Raw genomic sequence first — 27735 nt, 5'->3', positions numbered from 1 at the left:
TTTTGCATATTTTTCCGTTATATCTCTAGTTCTGCTTCCCCAATCTGTCACCTCACGTGTGAGCCATCAGCAGCAATCAGTGGATTGGGATTTAAGACCAGCTCAGACTTCCACACTCTCTGCCAGATAATCTGCTAACCCATGGTGGTAAATTGGCCTTCACGTTTGGTTCTCTCTTAGCTGTTCCTTATGTTAACCTCTTGTGTCTCCAGTTACCTCTGCCTTCAAACTTCTTCTGGTTTTACTGACGCTAGTCTATCCTGCCATCACGCAACTGCTGAATATTTACCTGCCTGCCCTCCTGCTCGCAGCTTACCTCCAGATCACTGCAAAAGAGAGAAAATGCCAGCCATCTCATGCCTTGACTTCACCTCATGCCTTGACACTCACCTGGGTGCCCTCACTAAAGAGCAAAGAAATAGTTAAAAAAAAAAAGTGATATTGATATGATAGTGGTTAAGAAACTCATTCAGGCTATTTTAAAACAATTTACACACATCTGTCATCTCCAAAAAGTTGAATCTGTTCATCTGGACGTAGCGTTTTGTGGGAGAAACGTTTCGTCACTCATCCAAGTGACTTCTTCAGTCTCAGCTGACTGCAGGTTTCCCCAAACCTTATAAACAGTACATTTGCATAATGACTGAAACCAGCCCACTGAAGGAACAATGGGCTGTGAGGTCAGTTCCTTAATCATAATTATGCAAATTCTCATGACCATTGATCAACAATCACTGACCAAAACCCACTGATCAAAGCCCACTGATCAATGGCCATGAGTACCGTTCACAGAGAGTTGGGGAATGGCTGCAATCACAGCATTGTAAGATGGCGAAAGATGTACCCTTAGGCCCCCTCCTCGATTCAGAGATGGTCTTTCCCTTTTCACGTAAATGGCCTCCTTGACTCCACGCTTAAACCAGCGCTCCTCCCTGTCCAGGATGTGTACATCCTCATCCTTGAAAGAGTGTCCACTGGCCTGTAGGTGTAAATAGACTGCAGAGTCCTGGCCTGATGAGGTTGCTCTTCTGTGTTGTGCCATCCACTGTGCCAGAGGTTGTTTGGTTTCCCCGATGTATAAATCCTGGCAATCCTCCTGGCACTTAACAGCGTACACTATGTTACTCTGTTTGTGTCGGGGGACCCGATCCTTGGGGTGGACCAGTTTTTGGCGCAGCGTGTTTTGGGGTTTAAAAGCCACAGAGACCCCGTGTTTAGAAAAAATGCGTCTCAACTGCTCCGATACTCCTGACACATACGAGATCACTACAGGTTTTCACTTGGGCAGCGGTTGTCCTTCTCTCCTGGATCGGCTGGAGCTTTCTTTAGGTGCCTTTCCAGCTTTGACAAAAGTCCAGCTGGGATAACCACATTTACTCAGGGCCTTCTTGATGTACCGTTCTTCTGCCTCCCTGGCTGCTGTGTCAGTGGGGATGGTGTTCGCTCTGTGTTGTAGCGTCCTGATGACACCCAGTTTGTGCTCCAGTGGATGATGAGAGTCAAACCTTAAATACTGATCCGTATCAAATTTACTTTCCTGGATGATTGAGAATGCATCAAGACATACATCTGTAATGTATCATTTCAAGCTGGTGTATTTCCAGACAGAATGAAAAATAGCAAAAGATACAACGCTATACAAATCTGGCAAAGAAGACAATTTCACAGGCTACAGGCCTGTTTCTTTACTGCCTCAATTCTCAAATCTTTGGAAAACAGCTTAACAACGACCTGAAACATGTATAAACAAATTACTCCCTGAGAGTCAGTATGGGTTCAGATGAAGCAGATCAACATCACTGGCAGGATTAGATTCAATGGAGTACATCACAAATTCCATAGACAAAAAGCAATATTTGCCTTGCTTATTCATAGACTTAAGAAAGGCATTTGACACAATAGATCATGATATATATTGATTTAAAAAACTGGAATGTTATGGTGTCAGGGCATTAGTTTTAATTGGGTTGGGAGTTATTTAAGAGACATGAGTCAGTTTGTGATTGCTCCTTATATATGAACATTGCTTGTAGTGCACCCCAGGGGTCTGTTTTGGTCCCTAAATTCCTTAACTTTACATCAATGACATTTGTAAAGTGCTTCAAGTTTCAGCAGTGAATGGAGTGGAACTTAATGATTCTTATCAAATGAACTTAATGCTCCTTTTTTGTTAACCACCTCACAGAGCAACTTTATTGACCACAGAACCTCAGATAAGGTGGCAAGACATCAGTTAGAGTAAAGCCCTTTACACTAAAGTGCTCAGTGGCGGTCCTAGCCTGTTTGGCGCCCCGGGCGAACACGCCCTCTGCAGACCAAGGAAAACGCCACTTCTCCAGGCACTTCTAAGGCATGCCAAAGCTCATTTGGCCTTTGCAAATGCTCATCTGGACAAAGAAGAAGATTTCTGGTCTTCAGTGTTATGGTCAGATGAAACAAAAATTGAATTATTTGGTCACAATGATGTTGCCTTCATTTGGCATAAAAATGGAGAAGCCTTCAACCCAAAGAACACCATCCCCACTGTCAAACATGGTGGTGGGAACCTAATGCTTTGGGGGTGTTTTTTTAGCCAATGACCATGGAACCTTATCACAGTAAACAGCACCATGAAAAAAGAGCAATACATGAAGATTCTCAACATCAGGCAGTCTGCAGAAAAACTTGGCCTTGGGAACCAGTGGACATTTTAGCACGACAATGACCCAAAACATACAGCAAACGTGGTGAAGAAATGGTTAGCAGACAACAACATTAACGTTTTGCAGTGGCCTAGCCAGAGTCCTGACTTGAATCCAATTGAGAATCTGTGGAGGGAGCTAAAGATCAGGGTGATGGCAAGAAGACCCTCCAACCTGAAAGATTTGGAGCTCATTGCTAAAGATGAATGGGCAAAAATGCCTGTGGAGACATGCAAAAAGCTGGTCTGCAATTATAGGAAGCGTTTGATTGCTGTAATAGCCAATAAAGGCTTTTTTCTATTGATTATTGAGAAGGGTATGAATAATTCTGGACATGATACTTTTTGCTAAAATATAAATAAAACCTGAGAAATATTTTTTTCCACAATGATGCCTCTTGTACATCGTCTTATTATCTTTGGGGAGACACCTGTGTCATTTCTGCTCAAAAAAGAACTTGCTTGTTGAACAAAAGTAACTTTAAGTCAAAATTCGGCAGGGGTATGAATAATTATGGGCTTAACTGTATATGACCCTATATATGAAGAGAGAGAGAGTATGCATAGTATGCAAACGGCTACCAAACAGACATCATAATTCGTCATATAATGGGAACAGGACAAATCAACAATTGACACTGACTAATTAATATTATATTATTGTATATATTGTTTGGAGTTTAGTCTCTTACTGTTACTATTTTTACCATTTCTTCTTGGAGGAACTGTAACCCACATAATTTCCTTAGGGATTAAGAAAGTATTCTGATTCTTCATGTTTTAGGATACATGACCTGCCATTATCCAATGACACATCTGCTTACCTGTATCTTTTGCTCGTTTCTCCTTGTAGGAGCCATAATTAAATGTACTGAATTTTAATGATCACTGGTTTTCATTTGTTTGGCTATGGTGATGTGTAACGAGAGTCACGTGGGACATTATGAGGGCGTTGTCAGTCTGGTTTGATTTTGACAGAGCAGGGCTGGGTAGCCGTAGTTTTTGTTGAACGCAGCACAACGAGTTTCCCCTTGTTGCATTAGAGCCTGTGATGTTTTAAGAGTTTGAATCGCGAGCTGATCACATTGCTCTGTAAACTTTTCAAGCACTTTAATAAACAAGCAAGCAATTCCACCTCTCGCATTATTGCGTACAGTTGACAGCGCATCAGGCAAATAGGCAGGCTCCACCCCCAGCCTCTAGAGACTGTGGAAGTCGCTACACTCCTCCTCTTCTTTTCTCTTTTTTTTAAACTTTAAAAACGGGTTGTGTGTGAGACTTTAAATCAACAAAATATAAAATATACATTTTAAATTGTTATTGATCCCTTTACCCCGAGTCCTAAAGTGTATATTTATTTTCTTACTCTTCTTATATTTATTGTTTGTTTACTTGCACTGCTGTAACTGGAGCCTCGTCGTCACGTCTCTCTATATACTGGACTGTATGTAGCGGAGATGACAATAAAGTTTACTTTGACTTCAGCAGCGCGCAGGCGCATCGAGGGCTCTCGCGCTCACTTTTCGCCTATAGAATTTCGAAAAAACATCGGTGCAAATTATAAGTCTGTATCATAATGTCTGGTGTTTTCGTGTTTGTTGTTTTGTTTTTATTTTGCGAGTTGGTTATTAGACGCTGCTCCAGCCAGCCAGAGAATCCCCCGCCGCCCCGACCTCTCCTCCCTGTGCCGCAAGCAGCAGGCGCACCTCGCAAACGGAGGGCGCCCTTACTCCCAGCAAATGGGCGATAGAAAACCGATCAGTGCCTATGCCATTCCCAATATGCGCTGGCATGATGTCGGGGCAGCATGAGTACGAGCAATTTTTTTTTTTTTTGCCGATGCCCGTGATGCCGCCCCCCACCACGATGCCGCCCCGGGCAACCGCCCGTGTCGCCCGTATCTAAAACCGCTACTGCGCCTAAGTAGAGAACAACGTTTGTCTGTGTTTTTGCTGAAAACCCTCCTGCTGTGATGAGGCAACACAGTTTTGGAAAACAAAAACAGTTTCTACTGTACATCCCACTCACAGCTTTGTGTAGTCACTCTACCCCCCTACACAGTTCAGTGTTCTGCTGATTTGTTTGGGGTTAGTCGTAAATCCTGCCTTGTTTTGTTTTTGTTTGTCTAAACTCTACATGCCCCACTCCACGCCACCCCCCACTATGTCACACTGGGGATGGTAGCTTTCTCTCTGACACTGTAATGTCCCTAACTTTTAAACAGAAAGCACTCTGAGTCAACTGTTGATGTGAATTTTATTGTAATTTGTCCGTCAGTTTTAGATAAACAGGAAAATGGAGCAAAACCAAATGTGGCGTAAAGCATATAAAGATGAATTAACCTCTTGATGCCACCAGTTCACGAGCCACTCCCCGGGGTTTTGTTTTAGCTGCTTGTAAAAGGGCTGTTTTTCAGAAACTACACAATGGTCCATCTGAAGTCCAGTTTTGATCCTCCGGTTTTCCTGTTGGCTGTTTCAAACAGGAGATAATTGTATAAAAAGAAGTTAAACTACAACTTAAGACAATAAAATTATATGAAGGTAAAATATCAAATATTCAGCAATAATACACAAGTGTTCGGGAATATTCATCAACTTGGGAAGAGTCATGAACAGAAAATCATGTTAACAATGGTTCAGTGAAAAATAACAGTAAGGATTTGTTTTTTATATTTTACAGATTTTGCACTGTTATCTAAAACCTGGAAGGAAAATTCAACAGTCACAGGAATTCAAACTAAATATTCACCCAGCAAAACTGAATCACTGAATTTTGCTTTTATTCAACTTGCTGTATGAGCATATGCAAAAGCTCTTAAATTATTCACAGAGTAGAAAGAGATGTAAAAATTCCCGATCCAGCAGGTGTTACTTTTTTTAAGAGTAGTTGTTCTGGAACATTTACATTCTTACGCTCTTCACATCCTTTAAAGAACATAAACACCATCATGTTTGGTTTTTCTGTCTTATTAATGTTGAAGTTTTCTTTAGAATTTAATGGACCACTGTCATATTTTACCACGATTTCCTTTCTTTGCCCTGTTTTTTCATGTTTCAGATTGGACTGAGTTTTGAGCAGCGTCTTCTATTTTATTAAGACAGAGGATGCTGCTATACCCAGATTAAACTAGTTCATTAAAGTTATAGAAAAATGAAATTCATGTTTTTCTCAGTGTTCCAGCAGAACCACAACCACGTTGCCATCTCTCTTACTGGCAAAACCTCGTCATCATTTCCTGTGTTGCTACAGTTTCGATGACAGCACCGTAAGTATAAAAATGAGTTTTCATTTTCATGTATTTCTGTGCCTGTGGCTTTCTGTGTAGCAGTGTGAAATACGGTAGGATGTTCCTGACTCACTGTATGATGGGATGGATTGTGTTGACAGCTCTTAGCTTCTGCCTGCCTGTGTGGAGCGGTGAGTATAAACAGCATTTTACTGATGATTTTTGTAACACTTTAAAAAACATTATTTTTAAGTTCATTAAGAACAAGAAAATTGAATGAGAATGGAATCACATTAAACAGCACCACTAACCACAGATTAAGACAATGGTGCCCACAGTCATGCAAAACCATTGCCAATGAAGCTCTGTGTTCTTTGGGGCACATAGAAGAGCCTGAGGGCAGTTCTGACAGGATTAGTTGGGACACCAAAGATGTGTTGACTAGCTACTGGACCATGTACCATGTAACTACATTTCTATATGAGCAGACATATGAAGTAGCTTGGAAGCTTTAATGGTGGAGCTGTGTAGACAAACTTTGCTCCTACATGAGCAAGTTTAAGACTTACTGTTGACTTAAAACTTAAAACTCTGCTGCCAAGCCCAGCATCAGTGATGTATAACATGTAAGGTTTTAAGGTGTCAGGTGGAAGTGGAGAGAACCATGTACTTGGTATTTTCTGTATTTAAAAGAAGTCATCATTTCAGACGCCATACATGGAATATATTAAATACATGTGAAGACTGCTGAAACCTTTAGTTTGCAGGATGTAATCACAGAACGGACATTAATTTGACAGGTGGAGTGACCCTTAGATCCAGACATTTTGCCACCAGAATGACAAAACTGATCATAAAGTGAATCTTCAGCAATATTTCTTTTTGATAGATGGTTCAGCTGTCCTTAGCTGAACCACTTTGCTGCTGTGGCTCTGAAGTTTACTGCTCCTTGTGAATTTAGCTAACTGTATTATAAGGCATGGTAATGTGGTTTTAGCTTTTAAAGTGCTAGCCAGGAAAGGAGACAAGGAAATTTAATGTATTCCAATTAATTTTCAACAAGCACATCATGAACCGTTCCATCGTCTGATGAAAAACATAAAAAAATAATGGAATTTCTAATGTAAGATCTAAATAATTCAGGTATATTAAATGTCACTGTTCAGCAGGCCTTCAGTAGGTAGGTGCTGAATTTAACTATAAGCTTGGTAGACATTCAAACACAGGAGTAACAGAGGAGGGGACGAGGTAAAATGATGCATATTGAGTTTGTCAATGCCAAACTTCTGAGAATCTCTGAAACGACTCGGCTTGGAGGAAAACCAAAGAAACAACAATTCAAATTTGATAACTTTTGAACTGGAGGAGTTGGAATGCCTTTCCAAACATTCCTCCACACTTTACCCTCAGCTCTCAGAAAGAAGAAAATTGGTGTCTTAGCTCCTGTGAAGTTTTCCAAAGGTTGTGTCCTGTCTGTTTAATCCATACAAAGCTTACAAAAACCAGAAATGCTCCCATAATTTTATTATTTTCTTGTGTTAGCTCATTTGTCGTTATACTGGGGCTTATATGAAAAGATTTATATATTTTTTCTATGAGTGCTCAATGGAAAATGAGTTTAAACATGTTTACCTGGGAACCTTCCAACACGATTTAACCTACATTTAGGAATCACTTGGTTTTGTTGTTTTTCTTGACTGGAGTCCATTGGAACTGGACTCTGATATGTAAACGGTTTTAGCTTTAATGGTGATAGTAATGTGGCTTCTGACATTTATTTGCTTCTTCATTGCTACTACTAATAGTCACTTATACCTTTTCCCATGCCAGCTACGAAAGTGACCCAGCCCTACAGAGTGGTGAGCACCAATGGTGTGGCACAGATTCAGTGTGTTATCCATCCACAAAGCCTGAAATACCCATACCCTGAGGAGGCCAGAGTCAGTGTGCTGAAGGGCCTCCATGGCCACCAAGAACTCTGCTTCTCCATCCTTAACTTCACAGACCAGAGAGAGACACGTATGGAGCAAAAAGATCAGGTAATTGTTTTTTTGGTGCTTTTTTTGCCTGTTAAGGTTGAGTTTTCTTCAGGCATCTGCCACTGCGACTTGTTCTTTCCTGCTAGTGACACAACATAAAACTTTATGGAAGCTATGCTTAAAAATTCAGGTGGTAGAGCAGGTCACCTACTAATTGGAAGGTTGGTGGTTCCACCTCCTTCTGTTCCAGTCAGCATGCCAAATATTGTTGGGTGAGGTACTAAACCCCATGTTGCCCTCCGATGCATCCATCGGTGTGTGAATGTTAGAAAGCAGAGAAAACAGTGCTCGTGGGAATGAGGCAAGTTATGTAAAGTGTTTTCAGTCCTCAGAGTGGAAAAGCATTATACAAGAATGTTTATATCATGGCTCACAACTGAAGAAGCCCACTTTTATTACGCCCTTAATTTGCCCTCAGTTATCAAATGAAGGTGGTTCATGTGCTCAGCAAACTGCATGCATGAGACGTCTTTAGTGAATAAGGTCTCACCTCTGTCAGTGCGCCCCAGGGCAGCTGTGGCTACAATGTAGCTTGCCATCACCAGTGTGTGGATGTGTGTGTGACTGGGTGGATGACTGAATGTAGTGTAAAGCGCTTTGGGGTCCATAGGGACTAAGTAAAGCACTATACAAATACAGGCCATTTACCATTTACCATTTAAGGTCTCAAACATTAAGAATCCAGACCTCGTCCTACAAATGCATATTTCTTCCTCCATAAATATTCTTTTTCTTCATTATATAATACATTAAACTGAAGATTGCACTCTTAGAAATGGCATAAACGTTAGACATAAGACTGAAATACAAAATAAAAAAAGTGAAACTTGTACACAGAGTGTTGAGATACAATGATGTCCTGTACATTTCAGGTGCAGTGTACTGCTGAGACCACACACGACACTGTGGAGGTGACACTCTCTGGACTGAATGTCACTGACACAGATATGTATCGCTGTGAAATCTGGATCTTCTACCCACCACTGTACCTGGAGCTTATTGGCAATGGCACACTCATTCATGTCCTTGGTGAGGCGACCGCACTGGCATGTTTATCCACAGAGCTGAAATTTTTAGTGCACATCTTTTTTTCAGTCTTACGTTTCCTATTTTCTGTTCACAGACAGCTCCAGCTGCCCCGTGCAGGAAACTCAGAGGCAAAGTCACCACCAGGGTGAAGAAGAGGAAGATGATGATAACACGGCACCAGTCAGTGTTCCGGTGGTTGTCCTGGTGATAGCAATCATTTGTGTCTTAATCATCATCATCTACTTCCAGGTCAGAACATTATTATTGTATTTTGTCTTTATCATGAATTTGATTAGCATTTATTTCTAATTAGTAGTGTTAGAACAACCTGACTCCAACACAGTTAACTGTTTCTGATGCTAAGAGTGTGAATCTGTGGTGTAAATCATCAGTAATTGGCTAACTGCCTTGCAGACAGAAGGTAACTGGTTCTAATTTTTCACGTGGAATATTGTAGTTGCACTTATGAAAGAGCAAACACGAGGCATTAAACCATGTAGTTGCACAGGTTGGTTAAAAACCCGTAAAGCAGTTTTGTGTTTTTTAAACCTCGATGCGTTTATCAGCTGCGAGCCACTTGTCACTGATGTTTCGCCCCTCATCCAGAACAGTTTCAGAGACATGGAAACTTTTTTCTACCATGCTATTTAGGAAAATCATTTCCTGTGTGCTCGGGCACTCCATGGGGTATTCTGCCCTCTGCACAAACAAACTGATGTTTCTAAAATTGTTTCTAAAATGTTTTAAAATTTCAGCCAAAGGTACAAATTGTTGTGGTTGGACAGGATCAGGAAACTCAGTGTGGCATGCTGCATCCTCCATGTGCCGTCCCAGCTCAGCTGCCTGTTAAAGATTTCCAGAAAGTTGTTCTCTTGTTGATACTGTAACAACTGTAAAGAGAACTCTTTCACTTTGTAGGGCTTTTTTTCTCCATTTTGACAGCCTTACAGCAACCTTGCAGAAACCTTTCTTGACCTCAGTTTGCCCCACTTATTTCTTTCCAACCACTTCTCAGTGTTTTAGCCTGTTTATCGGTTAAGGCATAAAGTAGTAGTATATTCATGCATATATTCATGGTTAACAGCCCAAGAGTACTAATGGCATGAAGGTGTAGCAGTAGAAGTCTTAGTGGCTTAAAGGATTATTTAAGTTCAAGAACAGAAACACAATATGTCAGGCTGACAGAAATCTTTATCCTTTAAAGGTCAAATCTTTCCATAAGCCTCTTGTGTCACAGACAAATCATGTGATCTTTTCCTTCCACGTAGCTGTCAGGCTCTGCTGCATACTATCCACTGAAAGCAATGATAATTATTCACTCCATAAACATCTGCATGCTTTCCATTTTCAGACTGTCCAATGTGAACGAGGGAGGAGAGAAATGTTGAGGCCGTGGCCTGGCATGCTTCATAAGGTGGACGGAGCTTCAGTTCCATGTGAAAACATCATCTGTAATATGTGAACGTTGATCGTGGAGCTATTGTGTCCAGGGCAGATTTTTCTTTGGCTTAGAAGCGTTAGAATAATATTATTGCTTCTACCTAGTGAGCGGGGTGGGGATTATCATTTTAATAATTAAAAGAGTACAATGATAGCTGTCTTTTACTGCAACTATTGTTATTGTTGTAATGCAAAGCAAATATTCATGTATTCATGTTGGATATTAACACAAAATAAAGTTTTTTGACTTTAAATTGTACGTTTGTTGTTTGAAAAATATGAATATGTGTTGTTGCAACAGGAGACATTTTCGGACTGGAAAACACTTTTTAATAGTTTTCAGGACTTTCTAAAAGTCCTTTAGAATCAGAATAAGTCTCGTTGTGTACAAATGGGCTATTTCTTTTCTCTTATGTCAAATAACAGAGAAGCCAACAGATAAATACTGACAAGATGACGTCCACATGGCACAGACAATAACGACACATACAGCATATTTATCATGTGTCTCACTGCATAAACTATGGCTCATCGAAGGTGTTGGAGCCCTGCTTACTGACCCTTCTGGACACAGACGTCTGTTGTTGTTTCTAAAGTAGAATGGGAGGCAGAGCCTTCAGCGTTCAGGCTCCTTTTCCCTGGAACCAGCTCCCAGTTTGGGTTTGGGAGACAGGCACCTTCTTTACTTTTAAGGGTAGGCTTCAAACTTCTTTTTTTTTTGATACAGCTTAAAGTTAGGGCTTGATCAGCTGACTTAGTATGTATCATATGTATGATATATAGAGCTTTTTTTTTCACTCATCTCTTTTCACAAAAGAATCCACAATAGCATCTAAAGAACTCCAGGCCTCACCTGCCTCAGTTAAGGTCAGTGGTCATGATTCAACAGTAATAAAGAGGCTGGGGGAATGTGCTGAAACGCTTCACGAGGCCTCATCTACCCATCACTAGACAAACCTGAGAACATACGAATGAGGTGAGAGGCAGAGAGACGCAGACGAGGAACAGGACACCGTGGAACACAGCGTAACGCAGACTGACACGGAGTAACACAGACGAACCGGCAACAAGCAGGAGAACACACAGGGTTTAAATACACACACCAGTAATCAGGGGATGAGAGACAGGAGGGCAACACAGCTGGGAGAAATCAGAGCTGACGGGACAGGGGAAACGTAAACTGAACACACTCACATCAGACAGAGACCTTCACAATAAAACAGGAAACTCAGACACGGGGACCAAACAAGACGCAGAACTAAACAGACAGCCACTCCCCAAACTTTCCCCTCTTACTTAACAACCGAATAAAAAAAACCCAAAAAACAACCAATAATCCCAGAGGGTTAATAACACTCACCTTCATTCCAATTCCAGAGTGTAACAATCAACCACCTGTGATGAAATCTGAAATGTCCATGGTGTTCATCCAAAATGTGCCCTGGCACAATCATAGGTTGATTGCTACTGACAACAAGAATTAAAGCTGGGCCCCACTATGGGCTGAACCATTTGTTTAATGGTGAAGTGTGTGTGTGGGGTGGGGGTTGGCAGTAACACTATGCAATAAATTCAATTTTAGAAATTATATTCAATTTCATTGCAGCTGTGCTCAGAGTGTTAATGCTAGCTTATTTTTTTTTATAAACAACACCATCACATGCAAAACTAGGGCAGCACTAGGGATGGCAAGAGATTATTTTAGGGTGGCACATGCCACCCCATGCCCCCCTGTAGATCCACCCATGTCTGAAAGTTGATGCCACATACTGTGGAACCATCCTTACGCCTACTCGAAGGCGTACAAAGATCCTGCGTGATGAATGGAAGATTTCATCATCCATAAACAGGTACGCAGGTGTGAACATCCATGTGCATCATTGACCTATGCAGGATTTTATTATGCTAGTAATAGTATATCTCACATTGACAGGGAAAATAGTGCCCCCTGGTGGTGAAAGTTTTCGTTGTATTGTGCAATACGAATCTATGGATTATAGATTCACAAACTATTTTAAATCACTCTATTTAAACCCTGTTGTTATTATTGATATATACAGAAAATCCACATCATTTGAAAAGTTTTGGCATCATATTAAAATATTTTTAAAAATCCTTAAATAATGGTTTTCAATAGCAGATTTACTACAAACCACAGATTATATGAGGGTGTTCAACATATCTTTTATGTTGAACATAAAGGATTTGTTTCAGTGCAGTTTTTCTTTGTCAAGTGAAGGCTGAACCTAAAAACAGCAGGGGTTGTTTGAAGAGCACAGAGGTTATGAAACTGTATATGTTCTGTGTAGAAACACAGTAGCTAAACACAGTCACGGAAAAGAAAACATTTCCTGGTCAATATGAGAGTAGAAGTCTGAGGTTTGTTTTATGTCTTTGTCCCAGGTTCAAGTGAGACAGAACAGGGTGCTGGGATTGGGATCCAGTTACATGTGGCCACTGGGAGGTGGAGGAGGAGGAGGTGTTGGTGGCAGTGGCAATTGATCATTGTTCATCTGCTTTGTGTCAGTAGAGCGAGTGCTGATACGAAGAAGCCCCAGGTGGCGCATTTCGATCGGTGATGTGGGCGGGCTTGCCTGGGCTCGCAGTGATGGAGCCACCATGCTGCTGTCAAGCTCACCCTCTGCCAGCCATGGAGGGGTCTGCAACGAATCCGTGGAGTACAAATCTGGCACAAAGGCTGAGTTCTCAATTCCTCCTTGATGAAAGAAAAAAACTGAATTAGTACCTCAGGGTTCAATATTGGAGACATTGCTGTTCTCTGCATTATTTTTTTTATACAAGTGACACTATTATTGGCTGCTCCTTTTTATTAATGCACCTGAGCAGTACTTCATATTTTATTAGATTACCTCTGTTCTCTAGATGCTAAGTCTATATAACTCTTTATGTTTGCAGATTTTCATTGTGCTTGGTCTTTCTTGTCTGTGTACATAAATCAAACTAAACACGACTCAGTGCTGCCAAAATGTTTTATAAGTGTTCGCTTGCAGAGTGAGAACAGAATTAGGCAATTCTATAATAATCCTATGATAATGCGTTGTTTTCACACATGTACTGCACCTTTTTTGAATGTATTGCATATGTACTGTCTATTTAGTTCTCTCTGTTATATGTTGTAATGTTTGTATTTATAGTAAAAGCATTTTCTGCTCTCTTAATTATTTCTGAAAAATATGTTTTCTCTCATTTTCATACAGGATGTAGAAAGTGGATTATTTTACCTCCTGGTTTGGAATCTCTCATGGGGAAAGAAGGGTATGGCAAGTCATAGCCTGAGGCGCTATCTCCCTCTGAGAACCCAAAATCTAAAAATGAAAATGACTAAGATTTTAAATCTATAACACAACAACAACAACAACAACAACAACAAAAGCAGACATACAAACCTTCATCACCAGAATAGCAGAGTTTAGTCTGGCTTATTGACTTTCCTTTTGGCATCTGTAACAGGAAGAAGAGTCATTTGATCACACGCTATGTTTCAAAAAATGGAAGGTGAAGTAAAAAAGAGACAAGACCAACGCCCTTAACCATGTTACGAGCATTGATGTTACATAGTTTGTCTAGCAGAGGGCACTCTGCAACTTTCCTGATGACAACAAGCATGTTTGCAACACCACAAACAACAACCAGCTGAACTGAGGAAATAATTAGACATCACAAATGTATCATGTCTACTAGTGTTTCATGTATCTGAAAAGGAAAAACGTGGTATAAAGGAATATTTAACTTTTTAAAAATATCTGTGTAGGTATCGGTCTTAAAGTTCTATATGAGCTCTGGTAATAAACCAATATGAAACATTTATCACACAATACTTTAAATATTAATATTAATATTTTAATATTATTCTCTGCAGCAGTATGAAGCAGAGATTAGCACTGTTATGGTAGGACGTTGATTAGCACTGTTGCCTCCCAGTGAGAAGGTCCTCTCAAGACATACAGTTAGTGGGTTTAGGTTAACTCTATTTTGCCCATAGGTGTGAATATGAGTGGGGATAGTTGTCTGTCTCTGCGTGTTAGCTCTGAGACAGACTGGCGACCTGTCCAGTCCTATAGTAGCTGGGATAGGCTCCAGGCCCCCCGTTACCCTGACAAGGATAAGAGGAAGAGAATGGATGAAATCATTCGGCCTTGCATAACAGTATAAAAAACAAAAGCATTGAAATATCAAATTATGTCTGCTAAAATGGTATAATCCCAGTTTAAAAAAACAGATAGTAATGATTTGCAAGCAACACCTTGATTTTATTTACAATAAATCATAAGTAATTTGCCATTTTAAGAACAATATTAGCTCATGTTGAATTGGATGACAGCAACACAAAAAGACTTGGAGCAGGACAACTAAAAGCTGGAAAACTAAGTGACAACAATAAGAAAAGCCTGGAGGAACATTTTGCAGCTTTTTAGGTTAAGTGGCATCAGGTCAGTAATGACTGGGGGAAAAAAAGGAAGAAGAGCACCTTAAATAAGTCTCAGTGTCTCAGAAGCAAAGATGGGCACAAATCTGCAAAAGTCTGCATCTACAAATTGTGGGATAACTTCACAATAATGTTCCTTAATGTAAAATTGTGAAGACGCTGAATATCTCAGCATCTATAGTACATAATATCAACTAGAAATGTAAAGGATCTGCATTAAAGAGAGGCACAATTCTGCCATGGAAATCACTGCATGGACTCATTAACACTTAATCAAGTTAATCAACAAATGCAGGTCAGAGCTCTGTCATGGAAAGAAGAAACCATTTGTGAACATGATCCTGAAACATCTGTCTTCTGTGGACCAAAGTGTCATGGTCCTGAGTTTTGGACTGACCAGACGACATATTTTTCAGGGAATGCCGGGAAGTTTATGGGCTGTTCTGTGTGCTGGTACACAGTGGTAAACATGGAGATGTCCCAACTCTTTTGAGATGTATTGCTGCCATCAAATTCAACATAAATATCTTTCTTAAAAATGTACATCTTCTCAGTTTAATTTCTCAGTTTAAGCATTCAATATTTTTTATGTTTCTATTTTCTCTATTCTGAATCAAATATTGGTTTGTGAGATGTACAAATCGTTGGATTTTTGTATTAATTATATATATGATAATATAATAATATATTTTAAACAACTTCCTAACTTTTTTGGAATTGAAACTGCACCAAACAGACAAAAGAAAAATGTAAAAAAAAAAAAAAAAGAAAAAAAAAAGAAAGAAAAAGACTTTAGCTTTTACTTCAAGAAGCAAAATCCAATATTTTTGTCCACTTTCACACATGGAGGAGAGTTTATGAATATTATTTCAAGGAAGCTTAAAAAAAGGCTCAATAGGGAATTATGTACTATTTTCTACAACAGAAAACAGAACTGAAAATAAAGACTCAGTAAGGGCCGTATTTGCAAAACATACTTTTCTTCTTCACTGAACCTCACAAAGATATAATCAGCTGTTTGCTCTCTGTGGTAAACTCATTCCCTCTCTTTCTCTTTACCTTCCGCTGGTGTTCCTTCTTTGTGTGCTTGACGATTGTCTTTGGTGAACCGCCCATCTTTGCAGACTCCATTCGGTTCTTCATGGTTCTCTGGAAGATCTCCTGGACTTCTTTCTCATCTTTGTTAATTATGAATTTGCTGCGACTGAACCCGTGACGATGCTATAGACAAGAAAAGAAAACTCATTCATAAAAAGAAAACATGAAGACCATGAAGTCAAGCTCAGCCACAGTCCAGGCAATTCAGCTGGTCTCAGTGCTGATCTACAAATATACAAATTCTACAAATATAAATCTCAGGCAGCTTTGAGGTGCATGAAACTGCTCACAGTTGCATCTGTAACTTTACTGTGCCTGACTTGATCATTTGCATCTGTTGATGCTGATCCCTGGAAATATCTTTCTTTTTAAGCAACAGTGGTCCTGACAGACATGTATTTTTTCTATTAGTTTTATTAGTTTCACCTTTAAAGAGACCAGTTGAATAACTTTTCATATCTTTTCGCAGGAACTGACTGACTGGCATGAGCAGGACACAACAAAAGTGTTATATATGCATTTTTTGTTTCGATTTTTCTTTGATTTTGCGTAAAATGACAGAAGAAATCATTTAAATATTACACATCTGCAATCAACATGTTCAAAATGTTCAAAATGTTTTCTTAAATAGATGCAGGGAAATAACAAAAGAATAAAAAGACAAAAACAAAAGAAACGCCTGAACTATGATGACTTCATTATAATTCGTTTTCATTCAAAGTATAATGGTAAATACCCTGGTCACTTTATGGTTAATAAGAACAAATGAGAAGTATGATTCCTGTTTGGTGATCTATTTTAACTAAATGAAAGTCCAGCAATAAGCTGCTTTAGTAAGCCCTTCATGTAATGACTGAATGTGCTCATTACCTGTTTCCTGCTCTTGTAGAGATGCTGATCCAGAAGGTGGTGAGCGTTAACTGCCTCAGCTTCCGTCATAGCCTTCATGGTGTGCTCGTGCATTTCCACGCTCACTGATGGAATACGCTCTCTAATACAGAGGAGGCCAGTCATGTCAGTGATTTAAAGTAATACTAGAATATTAAAAGGGCTATGTTCCCTCTGGTTTATATTTTAAAATATGGTTGTGAAATGAGCTGTTTTCAGGCACTGAATAGTTGCAGAGCACCTAGTATCTTATGTCTATATAGATTTTTCTTCAAATTAAAAGAATTTTTTGTGGCCTCTGAATCATCACCACCCAATTATATACTGGCTTGTAAGTCTGCTTTTAGCTCTCCTCTTATTATCAGAAAAATCCAGATTGTTCACCTCATAGTGGACGTTGCATGGTGACCATTTGACATGTTCGCCCTCATGTCAGGCATGTCCTCTGAGTATTCACTTTCAAACTTTTTCCTGAAATCAATAGCGACACTTTCTTTACGGATAAATTCCAGTGAGCCTCTACGCTCGCCCTGCAGCAGCAGAAGAAGACAGAGCTTTCTTTACATGTGGCAATCTTTTTGGTTTTCTTTAATGAGCATTTCAGCAAAATATACTTAAAAATGTACAAATGATGCTCACTTCAGCCACGTATTCCATGGCATCCTTGAGGTTCAGCTGATGGAAGACATTAAAAACTTCATCTTGTTTCTTCCTTGCAGATGGCTTCATCAAAATCCACGATATCCACTTCTCCTCAAAAGACTTCCACCTTAGCAAAAAGAAAACAGATCACTGTAAAATGAAATGAAAAGTGATTTTGAATGTATGTAGCAAGTCTTTACATACTTGCTCCTCAAGTAGTTGTGTCCTATTTGTCCTGATATGTCTTCTATGGCAACCAGAGTGTGATTAAACATCTAAAGAAAGGAGAAGGACTCTAATAACTGGACAGAAAATGGTTGTGTAGGTGAAACATGAGATGTTTTTTTGAGATTTACCTTGTTTGTCATTTTTTCTAGGAGTGTGAGCTCATTCACTTCAGCTCTCTTTACTTTCAGCCACGTGACCAGAGGTTTCATCGTTATTCCCTGCAACAGTGTGAAGCAGTAATATGCAAACCTTTAACTCTAATGCAGACTGTGTAAAAAGATAGAAACTTATGTACACATTAGCTGATTAACAAAAGCCAAAATTTCACTACCTGCCAGATGACAGTGCAGTACACCACAATAAGTGTAGTGCAGACCATCAGGTTTTTCTCTTTTATCTTGTTTTCATCCAGCATCCCAGCCAGGCCATACGCAACAGCTCCTCGTAGGCCACCGTAGCTCATAATCACCTGATCTATGAATTCCAGCGGGACCAGCCTGTACCTGTTGAGGATCCAGGTGAGGAAAAACACACCTGCAGTACAAACACAAACACACAAAGTTATTTAAAGACTTTACATCGTCGTGCCTTTTTGATGTATTTTAGGGAAATTATGCATCCTTACAAATTAGTGTCAGTGCATCTTGGGAGCAGCAGCAGCAGAAAATGTCTTTGCATAACACACAAACTTTTTAAACCACAATGTGTGTGTGTGATAGCAAAAGGACCAAATCTCACCAATGAATCTATACACAAAGACGAAGAAGACTGTGAGGAGGATGAAGCCCGTGTTCCAAACCCAGATAATCTTATCGATGGCCGAGATACCGAGGAAAACAAAGATGATGGTTTCTGATCCATTGGCGAAAACCTTCATGGCATATTTGACAGTTTGGACTGAATGCTCATGCATGTTTGCTCTGACGTACTTCTGACATAACACACCGCAGAAGACAGTCCTACAGAAGGAAACACAAAAGTAAACTTTGTGCATCTAAATATGTTTACTACATTTTTACATATAGAAAATGGATAAGACATAGTAAAAGAAATGATATTTCAATTGTGAAATACTCACGAAAGGATAGCAGACAGAGAAAGCATCTCAGCAGTCAGGTAGGAAAGGTATCCCATGACAAAGATGAAGCCTGGCTCGATGATCTGGATGTTTTTTGTGAATCTGGTCAGAAGTGAAATTAGTATGCCGAATGCTATGCCCACAAGGGAACCACCAAATGCAACCACAAAGAAGGAAACTGTGGAGAGAGAGTCCCAAAAAGCAAATTCTGTTCATCTGGACGTATCGTTTTCAGTGGGAGAAATGTTTCTTCACTCATGCAAGTGACTTCTTCACTGAACCCTAGCTCATAAGGTTGTGGAAACGTGCAATCAGCTGCATGCACTGATAAATTCTCTGTTGACAGCTTAATAAATGTCATGTCTTACCTATTCCTTTAACAATTTCTGCAGCAACAATTTGGGATCCTCCCAGTGACACAAATCCATCAAAAACATTGAAGAGCACCTAAGAGATGTGGAAGAAGAATTAATGACTGGTCATTTTGTAAAAAATGTTGTCCAGACTTGTCCATTCTAGCTTGTAGCATTCAACAGGAGATAAACTTCCATCACATTCTCACCATGGCAACGCCTTTTGATTTAGGTGAGGGTGCTGAGCATGCAGGAGTTTGTAGAGTGGTGTGACAGCTCCAAACTTGAACTGAACGTGAGCAAAACCAAAGAGATGGTGGTGACCTTCTCCAGTAGGCAGAGGGATCTGGCTGCTTCAGTCAGCACCACCATCCATAGGAAGCCAGTGGAGGTAGTTGAGGAGTAAAAATACTTGGGAACCATCTTTGACAACCTCCTGAAATTCTCCTGCCAACACAGAGGAGATTCTCAGGAGGTGCCACCAATGGCTGTACCTCCTTACGAAACTCAACTCCTTTGGAGTCAGCACAACCATCATGGTGACTTTTTACTATGCCTTCTTGGAAAGCATCATGACCTTCTCCATTACCTGCTGGTTCCACACCCTCAGCGTTCAGAACAGGAACACACTGCATCAGCAGCACACTGATGCAGCACACTGCATCAGTGTGCTATAAAATCATTGGCCTGCCTGTCAGAACTCTTGCACAGGTTTTCAGCCAACAGGCCCTTAGACAGGCAGCCAAAATTATTAATGACCCCTCTCACATTCTTCGTCCCGCATTTCAATGGCTGCCCTCTGGACGGCGCCTCCACTGCACTTCCTGCAGGACTGAGAGGATGAGAGCCCACTTTGTCCCTAAAGCCACTCTGCTTTTTAACTCCAGCTGATAAGACCACTTCCAAAACACGTAAACATAAACTACGCTATACTTTTTTTTATACTGCCGACAGTTTATTCACCTTTAGTCACTTATAGTTATTTATTACTTATTCAGTCACTTTAACTTTAAAACTGTGTATATACGGTATATTTTAAGTATTTATTTTTTATCTCATTCTTATTGTCTGTTTATGCCCTGTCCTTATTTTTGACATCATGCTGCTCTGTTGTATCTTAATTGCCCCTTGGGGATAAATAAAGTCTCTCTGATTCAGATTCTGATTTTTCCATTTTCTTTTTCCAAGAGTTCAGTAACAACTCATCCAAGAGGTCACAAAAGACCCCAGAACAACATCCAAAGAACTGCAGGCCTAACTTGTCTCAGTCATGGTCAGAGTTCATGACTCCATCATAAGTTAGACACTGGGCAAAAATGGCCTTCAGGGCAGAGTTCCAATACGAAAACCAGTGCTGAGCAACAGGGAACATAAAGAGTTGTCTCAGTTTTGCAAGGGAACTGGCAAAACTCCTGCTGCTTCTTTTGGCAAAAGCATATCGTTGGGGCTGGATCAGGTGTACCTGAATCCGCCCTTAGTTACCCTGCAGTAGACCTATTCCCATGATGCATTGAGTTTTTCTTCTTCTGTCACCTTTCTCAATCATACTGTGTCTGTGCACCTCTCTGCATTTAATCATTAGTTATTATTCATCCCTTACGCTCTTCTACAGCATGTCTTTTGTCCTGTCTTCCTCCCCTCACTCCAAGGGGGTCATATGATTGTTGGGGTTTTCTCTGTTTTTGGTATTATTTGGGAGTCTTTACCACACAATATCAGGCGCCTTGAGGCAACTGTTGTGATTTAGCGCTGTATAAATAAAACTGAATTGAATTGATTGAGATGCTGTGCCATGACTTTAAAAAGGCGGTTTATGCTCGAAAACCCTCCAGTGTGGCTGAATTGCATCAATTCTGCAAAGATGACTGGACCAAAATTCCTGCACAGTGCTGTAAAAGACTCATGTCCAGTTATCGAAAACGCTTGATTGCAGTAGTTGCTGCTTTGGGTGGCCCAACCAGTTAGTTAAAATTGGAGATCAGGAAGGGGGCAAACACTTTTTTACACCACTGTATATAAATGATTCCATCTTCTTCTTAGTCCTTGTCAGACTGTTTACTCTCCCAGTGTGTTTCCTAGTGTTACTCCAGCTGCTTTTGTTAATGTTACTTTGTTGTTGGACTTTTTATCAACCAATAAAGGTGTGTTTATTTCTTCTTTTTCTGCATATCTGCATCTTGGTCCTCAACTTAACATTCCAAACGGTTCTGCAAGCGCCGCAAACTCATGACATCTCTGGTTTTATTTACATAATTTTGAGACCTATTAAGGACCGGATATTTTTTTATTATGTCCTGATATGTAAAAGAGCTATTTTCTTTTCACCGTGACTATACATTTACAGAGACGAAAGAAGGAGGAAAGAATTCAACTGGTCAGATTTTGTTTCACTGTCCTTATGCAGTACAACATGCTATAGTTACATAATTGCATTTTGTTACCAAACTGACCTTTCATAGTTTCTTTTTACAAATTGCACATTGCATGTGCAATTTGTAAAACTCTTACACTAAAGTGCCAAAGTGTTTACTTTCTTTACTACATTGCTCATATGGATGTCTCAACAAACTCACAAACTGTTATGCTACTTAAGTTATGCTAAACAAAGCAATGAAGCATACAAACCACTGTTACACCATCGTTGAGCAGCGACTCTCCGAACACTATGATAAAGAGGACGTCGTTAACGTGGACCTGCTCAAACACAGCGATGACGGCCACGGGGTCCACAGCAGCCATCAGACTGCCAAAAAGAAGATACTGCAGCAGACTGATGTCCAGGTCACCTGTACAGATACAGAGGGCAGGAAATACATTCAGTTTTGCTCAATTGTACTGTAACTATGATCAATCTGGCACTTTGCTGCAAACTGAAATGCTAGAATGAATTGCTGTGTCATTTGGTGAAACATTCTCATTTATTAGTAGGATAAGTCCATGACAAATCTCTTTCCAGTCTCATCCAGTGCACTGGTTTGGCAGGGGTCAGACTCAGTGTTATTCAGCCAAAGGTATAAGGTCTCAGACAAGCCAGGAGCTGTAATGAACTAAAAATCCCCTTAAATCTTACTTTCACTTGTCTGCATTTTGATAAAGTGTTAGAAGGAAGTCAAATTAGCTGTTAGTGATGTCGGTGTTTAATGTATCCAAACAAAGAGTAAAAGGAATGTTTTAAACGATTGGTTTAATACTAAAGAAAACTCTTCTCAGGCAGCTTCCCTAAATCACTGTGGATGTAAAAATATCATTTGTGTGATGTGTCTTTGTTTCCAGAACAAACTTCAGGGCAAAAAAATGAAGCCAAGGCTAAAGTACTATAAACTGCAGTTCCTCTAGTGGCCACTTGATGCTCGTTCCAAAGGCAAAATAATCTCTATAGACTCCCATGTACCCACTTAGAGCATTAAAAGTGTCATGATCCAGTGAGTTTTGGTCTTCCTGGAGTAGTTTTCCACTTCTCTCCCAAGATGCTGACTCCACTCGTGCTGGCTCATTGACACCAATCAGCGCACAGTATTTAAGACCAACTCTGACCTACACTCTCCGCCAGATCATCAGCTTTACAGTTACACACTCTGCTAACACATCCTTGTGTGACCTCTCAGTCTTTGTGTTTTCAGCTTGGGCCTTGGATCAATATTCACTCTTCTCAGGCAAGAACCAGAAATGAATATACAAACTTGAGACATTTAGACTACCCTGTCCTGCACTAAAGCACTAAAGATGTTATGATGCAGGACTAAAGGTGTGTAATTTATTTTTACATTTCTCTTTCTTTCACCTATATTGTCATTATAATCCGTTAGTATGTTAAACAATAATACAACTATCACAAAAAATTGCTTTTAGTCTCAACATTCCAAATTGGATCACTTGTCATGGTCTGGATGAGTCACAGTAAATTTCCACTGCCCTCCTCCTTTGGGTGGAGCCCTCGTGGCTCCTCCTGGGGCTAACCTGATGGCAATCAAGGCATTAGTATTTACTGTAAGACCGGCGTTCTCAACCAACCTTCGCCAAAACGTTGGCTAACCCATGTTAGTGTGTGGCCTCATGTCAGCGTTGCTATTCATAGTGTTTGTGCTCGCCATGTTCTCCTGTCTCCTAGTCAGTTCACGGAAGCCGTTTTTCAAACCTCACCATAACCTTGCTTACCTGGACGCTGGTCTTCTACATACTGCTGCTGCTGGGAAAATCCTCTCAGTTTCTGCCACTCTCACCTGCCTGCCTCCCTGTGCTACAGCTTGGAATCCTGGACTCACCCAGACCTCGGTCGCTAACTTTCCCCTCCTGCTTTTCTCCTCCTGCGAACAAGTAAGGCATCACAGCTAATTAACTTGACAAACTAACCTCTTTGCTTTTGAACCCATCTGACTCTCCTCTCCTTCTATTACAGTGCCCTTGACCTGCCTCTGCTTCCCCCTCCAAGATCCCGCACCCAGCCAGCACAGTGTCCTCTCACAGTTCATGTTCATAGTACCTGCTCAGTTCACAACCTTAGCTCTGTTCACCTTGTGCATCACGCCATTGTTAGATAAAGTTCTTTTTTTTATCACTTTCTTGAGTTTCAGGTTGAATCTGCGTTTGAGTCCATCTCTCGTCTCGGGCCGCTGAGCCTTGACATCTCTTCCTCTGTGTGAGCCATGGTCGCAGGTTTGCTGAAATGAAACAAAATAAAAATGCTCTCTTACCCATGAGTCCTCCCATGTGACACCCCCACAGCGACAGCCCCAAACTGGCAGCATTCCAGCAGGTCCCAGTGACAGCATAGACCAAGATGGCACCCAGGTTGGTGAAAAAGAGCTTGTTTGGCATGTGGTAGCCTGCATCCAGAATGACTTGAGGCAACAGGAAGTAGAAGAAGACTTTCGGGGTCAGTGTGAAGGTTTGCACCTTGTCTGCACCCCAAATCATGCCACCCAAAACAAAACCAAAACAGATGAGCAGGGCGCTCTCGGGTATGACGCTGGTGACATGGTGGTTGGACTCAATGACTGAGAGGGGAAAACAAGATTTAAAAAAAGATAAGAACCATGAATCAATAGTAATAACCTTTGATTTTACATTAATCTGCTTGTAGTCAGGGTGGAGCTGGCAAACATTCAAACCTTCACTGGACTGTAAGTAAACCATAAATATAAAACTCCAGTTGATCATTTGCAACTGTGCAATAATTTATTCATAATTAGGGACTGTGGACAGGTATATAGCAGGTAAGATAAGTCACCAGCTTTTAAGCAAATATATTTCTAAAGGTCCTATTGAAATGATATTCTCACCAGATCTTGGTAACAACCCATCCAATCCACATATGCAAAGAAATAAAACTATAGATGTCCAGAAATTAAGTCATGTGTAATAATGAGGAATGACATGGGGAAAGAGAATTGAAGAGATGAAGAATGTGAGTTCCAAAAAGTCATGACACCAACTGTAATCTGTCAGTAATTACAAAGCAATATAATATCACCTTATTCAGTCCCACCTGATGGCCTATTAAAAAATGTCTCATTAGATCAACAGTGTTAAGTTATAACATTTTGCTAACTGTCAAACATGCACCTTAATGCAGATTACTCGTAAACCGGAGAGGAAATGGCCTATCACTAATTTTGAAGATCATCATTTAGCCTGGAAAAATTGTTTGCCACTTTATAAAAAAAGCCCTTCGTGAAGCTGGAACATCTTCATCAATCATGTTCATCACTGATTGAAGAAATTAAGAAAAACCCTAGGTTTCTCTTCAGCCTTGTTTCCAGGCAAACAAAAAGTCAGAGCTTTGTTGAACTAACCATTCACCTAATGTTAACTGGTACTGGCTAGTGCTGTCAGCGTTAATCTCGTTAAAATGATGTTAACGCCATAACTGCATTAACGCGGCAAATCTCCATTAGCGAGTTAGCGCAGATCGCCCCGTGCGTGGGGTTGCACAGCGTAACGAGATTAACGCTGACAGCACTGGTAGTGACTTCATGAATTTCTTCACAAATGAAATTTTAACCATTAAAGAAAAATTACTCATAATCATTTCACAGATGTAACCACTTTCTGTACCATTGATATTCATTTAGAGTCTTTTTCTCAAACTGATTTTTCTGAGTTAACTTATTGCTTCCTCCAAACCATCAACATGTCTTTTAGACCCCATTCCTATAAGACTGCTCAAAGAAGTCCTGCCATTAATTAATATTTCAATCTTGAATATGATCAACATGCTTCCTTTAGGCTTTATATCCTTTATATCATTAAAAAGCATATCTTACATTGTCACTGCTATGCAGATGACACACAACTTTATCTATCCATGAAGCCAGATAACACACACCAATGAGTTAAACTGCAGAAATTTCTTAAAGATAAAGACTTGGTTGACCTCCAATTTTCTGCTTCTAAATTCAGAGAAAAATTAGATTATTGTACTCAGCCATAAAATCATAGAAATATGGTATCTAACCAGATGCTTACTCTGGATGACATAAGCTTGGCTTCCAACCTTGGAGTAATTTTTGACCAGGATATGTCCTTTCATTCACATATTAAACAAATATGTAGGACTGCTTTGTTCCATTTAAACAATCTAAAAGTAGAGAGATCCTGTCTCAGAGTGACGCTGAAAAACTAGTTCATGCATTTATTACTTCTAGGCTGGACTACTGTAATTTATTATTATCAGGAAGTCATAAAAACTCCCTGAAAAGCCTTCAGCTAATCCAAAATGCTGCAGCAAGAGTACTGACAAGAGAGAGCATATTTCTCCTGTATTGGCTTCTCTTCATTGGCTTCCTGTTAAATCCAGAATTCAAAATCCTGCTCCTCACATACAAGATCTTAAATGATCAGGCCCCATCTTATCTTAATGACCTTGTAGTACCATATCAGCCTATCAGAGCACTCTGCTCTCAGACAGTGGGCTTACTTGTAGTTCCTAGAGTATTTAAAAATAGAATGGGAGGGAGAGCCTGTAGCAAACCATCTCTGCTTTTAAGATTAGGATTAAAACTTTCCGTTTTGTTAAGCATACTGTTAGGCCTGGATCAGGTGACCCTGAATCCTCCCTTGTGACATATGATTTGGCCCTATTCGAATATAAGGGAACTTACACACTCTTTTTTCACAATTATTTTTATTCATTTTGTGAGCACTTCCTTGAGAAATAATTAAAACAAATGAGAAAGTGAGCCAGTGACAAAAATAGATGATGAGAATAACCCTAAACTACACACATATTTAAAAATACATATTTAAAAATTAAATAATTTCTTGGGTGCAGAGGTGTTTATAATGCCGGAAGAAGAGCCTTCCATCAATTTGGCTTTGCAAGACTTACTGAGTTTGCAGAGCCAGGCAACCAGGATCCACAGGGCCACCAGGTACTGTGTGCTGATGTGATGCCACTTCCAGGTCACAATAGGCAGTGTAGTGATGGGCCCCACTCCATGACCACCTTCTCCAGTTGTGTTAGAGCTTGAGGCCGTCCCAGTGTCTGTTTGTGAATTTCGGGTTTCTGCTTCTTCACTAGCCAGGCTCAAGCCTCCACACGCAATCAGCAGCATGCAGAGAAAAAGTGTAAATCCCCAACAAGTTGCCATTCTTGGATACAATGCCTTATAAATTTTAATCAAACTGTTATTTAGACTGTTAATACGAATGCTCAGGTCAGCCTCAGACTGTAGCTCAAAGTCTCATTCCCTTTTCTGTGCCTTCTCACTCAGATCCCTTTCATTGTGCTCCAGCATACATCTACAATCTTTTATCAGTTCAGAGCATAGTATCCACTCTCTGCTCTCCTGTCTGTGAAAAGGATACAGCTTTTCACAGCAGGTGAAGCTCAGCCCATTATGATGTTGGTCTTTCTCCTCCCACTTGTGTACCCAGATCAATTAGTGTGGCTGCTTCACTCACTGGAATAATTAAAGTCTGTAAATGTATTTATTACCAAGCTTTCCCTAATATTTAAATTCTCTGATGGAGTTGATTAAAATATTTTTGGAAGAAACATCTTATTTACATACTTATGAAGCTCTTTTTAATCCTATTGTAAATAACACATGTTAATATGAGCTTGTGTGAAGCAGGTGTAGTGTATATGCACATATCCATTCAAAAGAAAGAAAATACTGTAACTTTGGCCACCAAACATAATTTCTTTCCTAGGTTCACACTTAGTATGGTGTTATGACAGGAACATTTACAACAATGAGTCCCAAAAATGGCTGTTCCTTTAAGACTCTTCATAAAAACTATAACAATAGCTATATTATCACTACTTCTTGTGTTGATCTTTTTATCAACTTTAAGTTGTTATGGACATTATAGTTTTTGAACATGTGTTTGTAATTTATGGCCTGTACGCTTCAATATTCTGACTTTATATGCCTTGAATTCGGGTTCTAAAAAGCATAATTTCAGGATTATTTTGACTATAAGGAATAATTGGATAAAATATAGCATACTGTTGATCACAGACCACTTTGGGTCAAGTTACCAAGAACATTTGTTTTGATACAATTTAAATTTTTTATGCAGTCAAAGTAACACCTGTTTTAACTGAGAATATTTTATTTGTGTACGGAGGAAATTATCC

General features: G+C 39.9%; 2 protein-coding genes across 2 annotated transcripts; one reads left to right on the top strand and one right to left on the bottom strand.

Moving 5' to 3' along the window:
* Window positions 1-6027: 6027 nt before the first annotated feature.
* Window positions 6028-9016, top strand: LOC120435536 (cytotoxic T-lymphocyte protein 4-like). Its single transcript, XM_039605314.1, has 4 exons — window positions 6028-6100; window positions 7740-7948; window positions 8821-8970; window positions 9011-9016. The coding sequence occupies exons 1-4, from the start codon at window positions 6028-6030 to the stop codon at window positions 9014-9016; spliced, it is 438 nt and encodes a 145-aa protein (XP_039461248.1).
* Window positions 9017-12323: 3307 nt separating this feature from the next.
* LOC116318886 (sodium/hydrogen exchanger 3-like) lies at window positions 12324-26889 on the bottom strand. Its single transcript, XM_031738046.2, has 16 exons — window positions 26479-26889; window positions 23843-24145; window positions 21777-21937; window positions 19167-19245; window positions 18799-18976; window positions 18459-18679; window positions 18052-18254; window positions 17849-17938; window positions 17697-17767; window positions 17490-17619; window positions 17235-17380; window positions 16833-16953; window positions 15924-16085; window positions 13825-13879; window positions 13660-13743; window positions 12324-13133 (listed from the first exon to the last, which is right to left on the bottom strand). Exons 1-16 carry the CDS (start codon window positions 26738-26740, stop codon window positions 12862-12864), a joined length of 2538 nt encoding a protein of 845 aa, XP_031593906.2. The 5' UTR covers window positions 26741-26889; the 3' UTR covers window positions 12324-12861.
* Between the last annotated feature and the right edge of the window lie 846 nt (window positions 26890-27735).

This window comes from Oreochromis aureus, linkage group 22 (genome assembly GCF_013358895.1).
Source record: "Oreochromis aureus strain Israel breed Guangdong linkage group 22, ZZ_aureus, whole genome shotgun sequence".
Lineage (NCBI taxonomy): Eukaryota > Metazoa > Chordata > Actinopteri > Cichliformes > Cichlidae > Oreochromis > Oreochromis aureus.
The sequence above is the reverse complement of the archived record's forward strand: the minus strand, read 5'-3'. Positions and strand labels throughout refer to the sequence as shown.

Excerpts from the sequence above, each read along its gene's own strand:
- LOC116318886 (XM_031738046.2), bottom strand. The coding sequence starts at position 26,740 with ATGGCAACTTGTTGGGGATTTACACTTTTTCTCTGCATGCTGCTGATT. Across the intron at positions 17,768-17,848 it reads TAGAAAAAATGACAAACAAG|ATGTTTAATCACACTCTGGT; the intron begins GTAAATCTCAAA and ends TCCTTTCTTTAG. Across the intron at positions 13,134-13,659 it reads GAGAGATTCCAAACCAGGAG|GAGGAATTGAGAACTCAGCC; the intron begins GTAAAATAATCC and ends TCTTTCATCAAG.
- LOC120435536 (XM_039605314.1), top strand. The coding sequence starts at position 6,028 with ATGTTCCTGACTCACTGTATGATGGGATGGATTGTGTTGACAGCTCTT. Across the intron at positions 6,101-7,739 it reads CTGCCTGCCTGTGTGGAGCG|CTACGAAAGTGACCCAGCCC; the intron begins GTGAGTATAAAC and ends TTCCCATGCCAG. Across the intron at positions 7,949-8,820 it reads GTATGGAGCAAAAAGATCAG|GTGCAGTGTACTGCTGAGAC; the intron begins GTAATTGTTTTT and ends TGTACATTTCAG.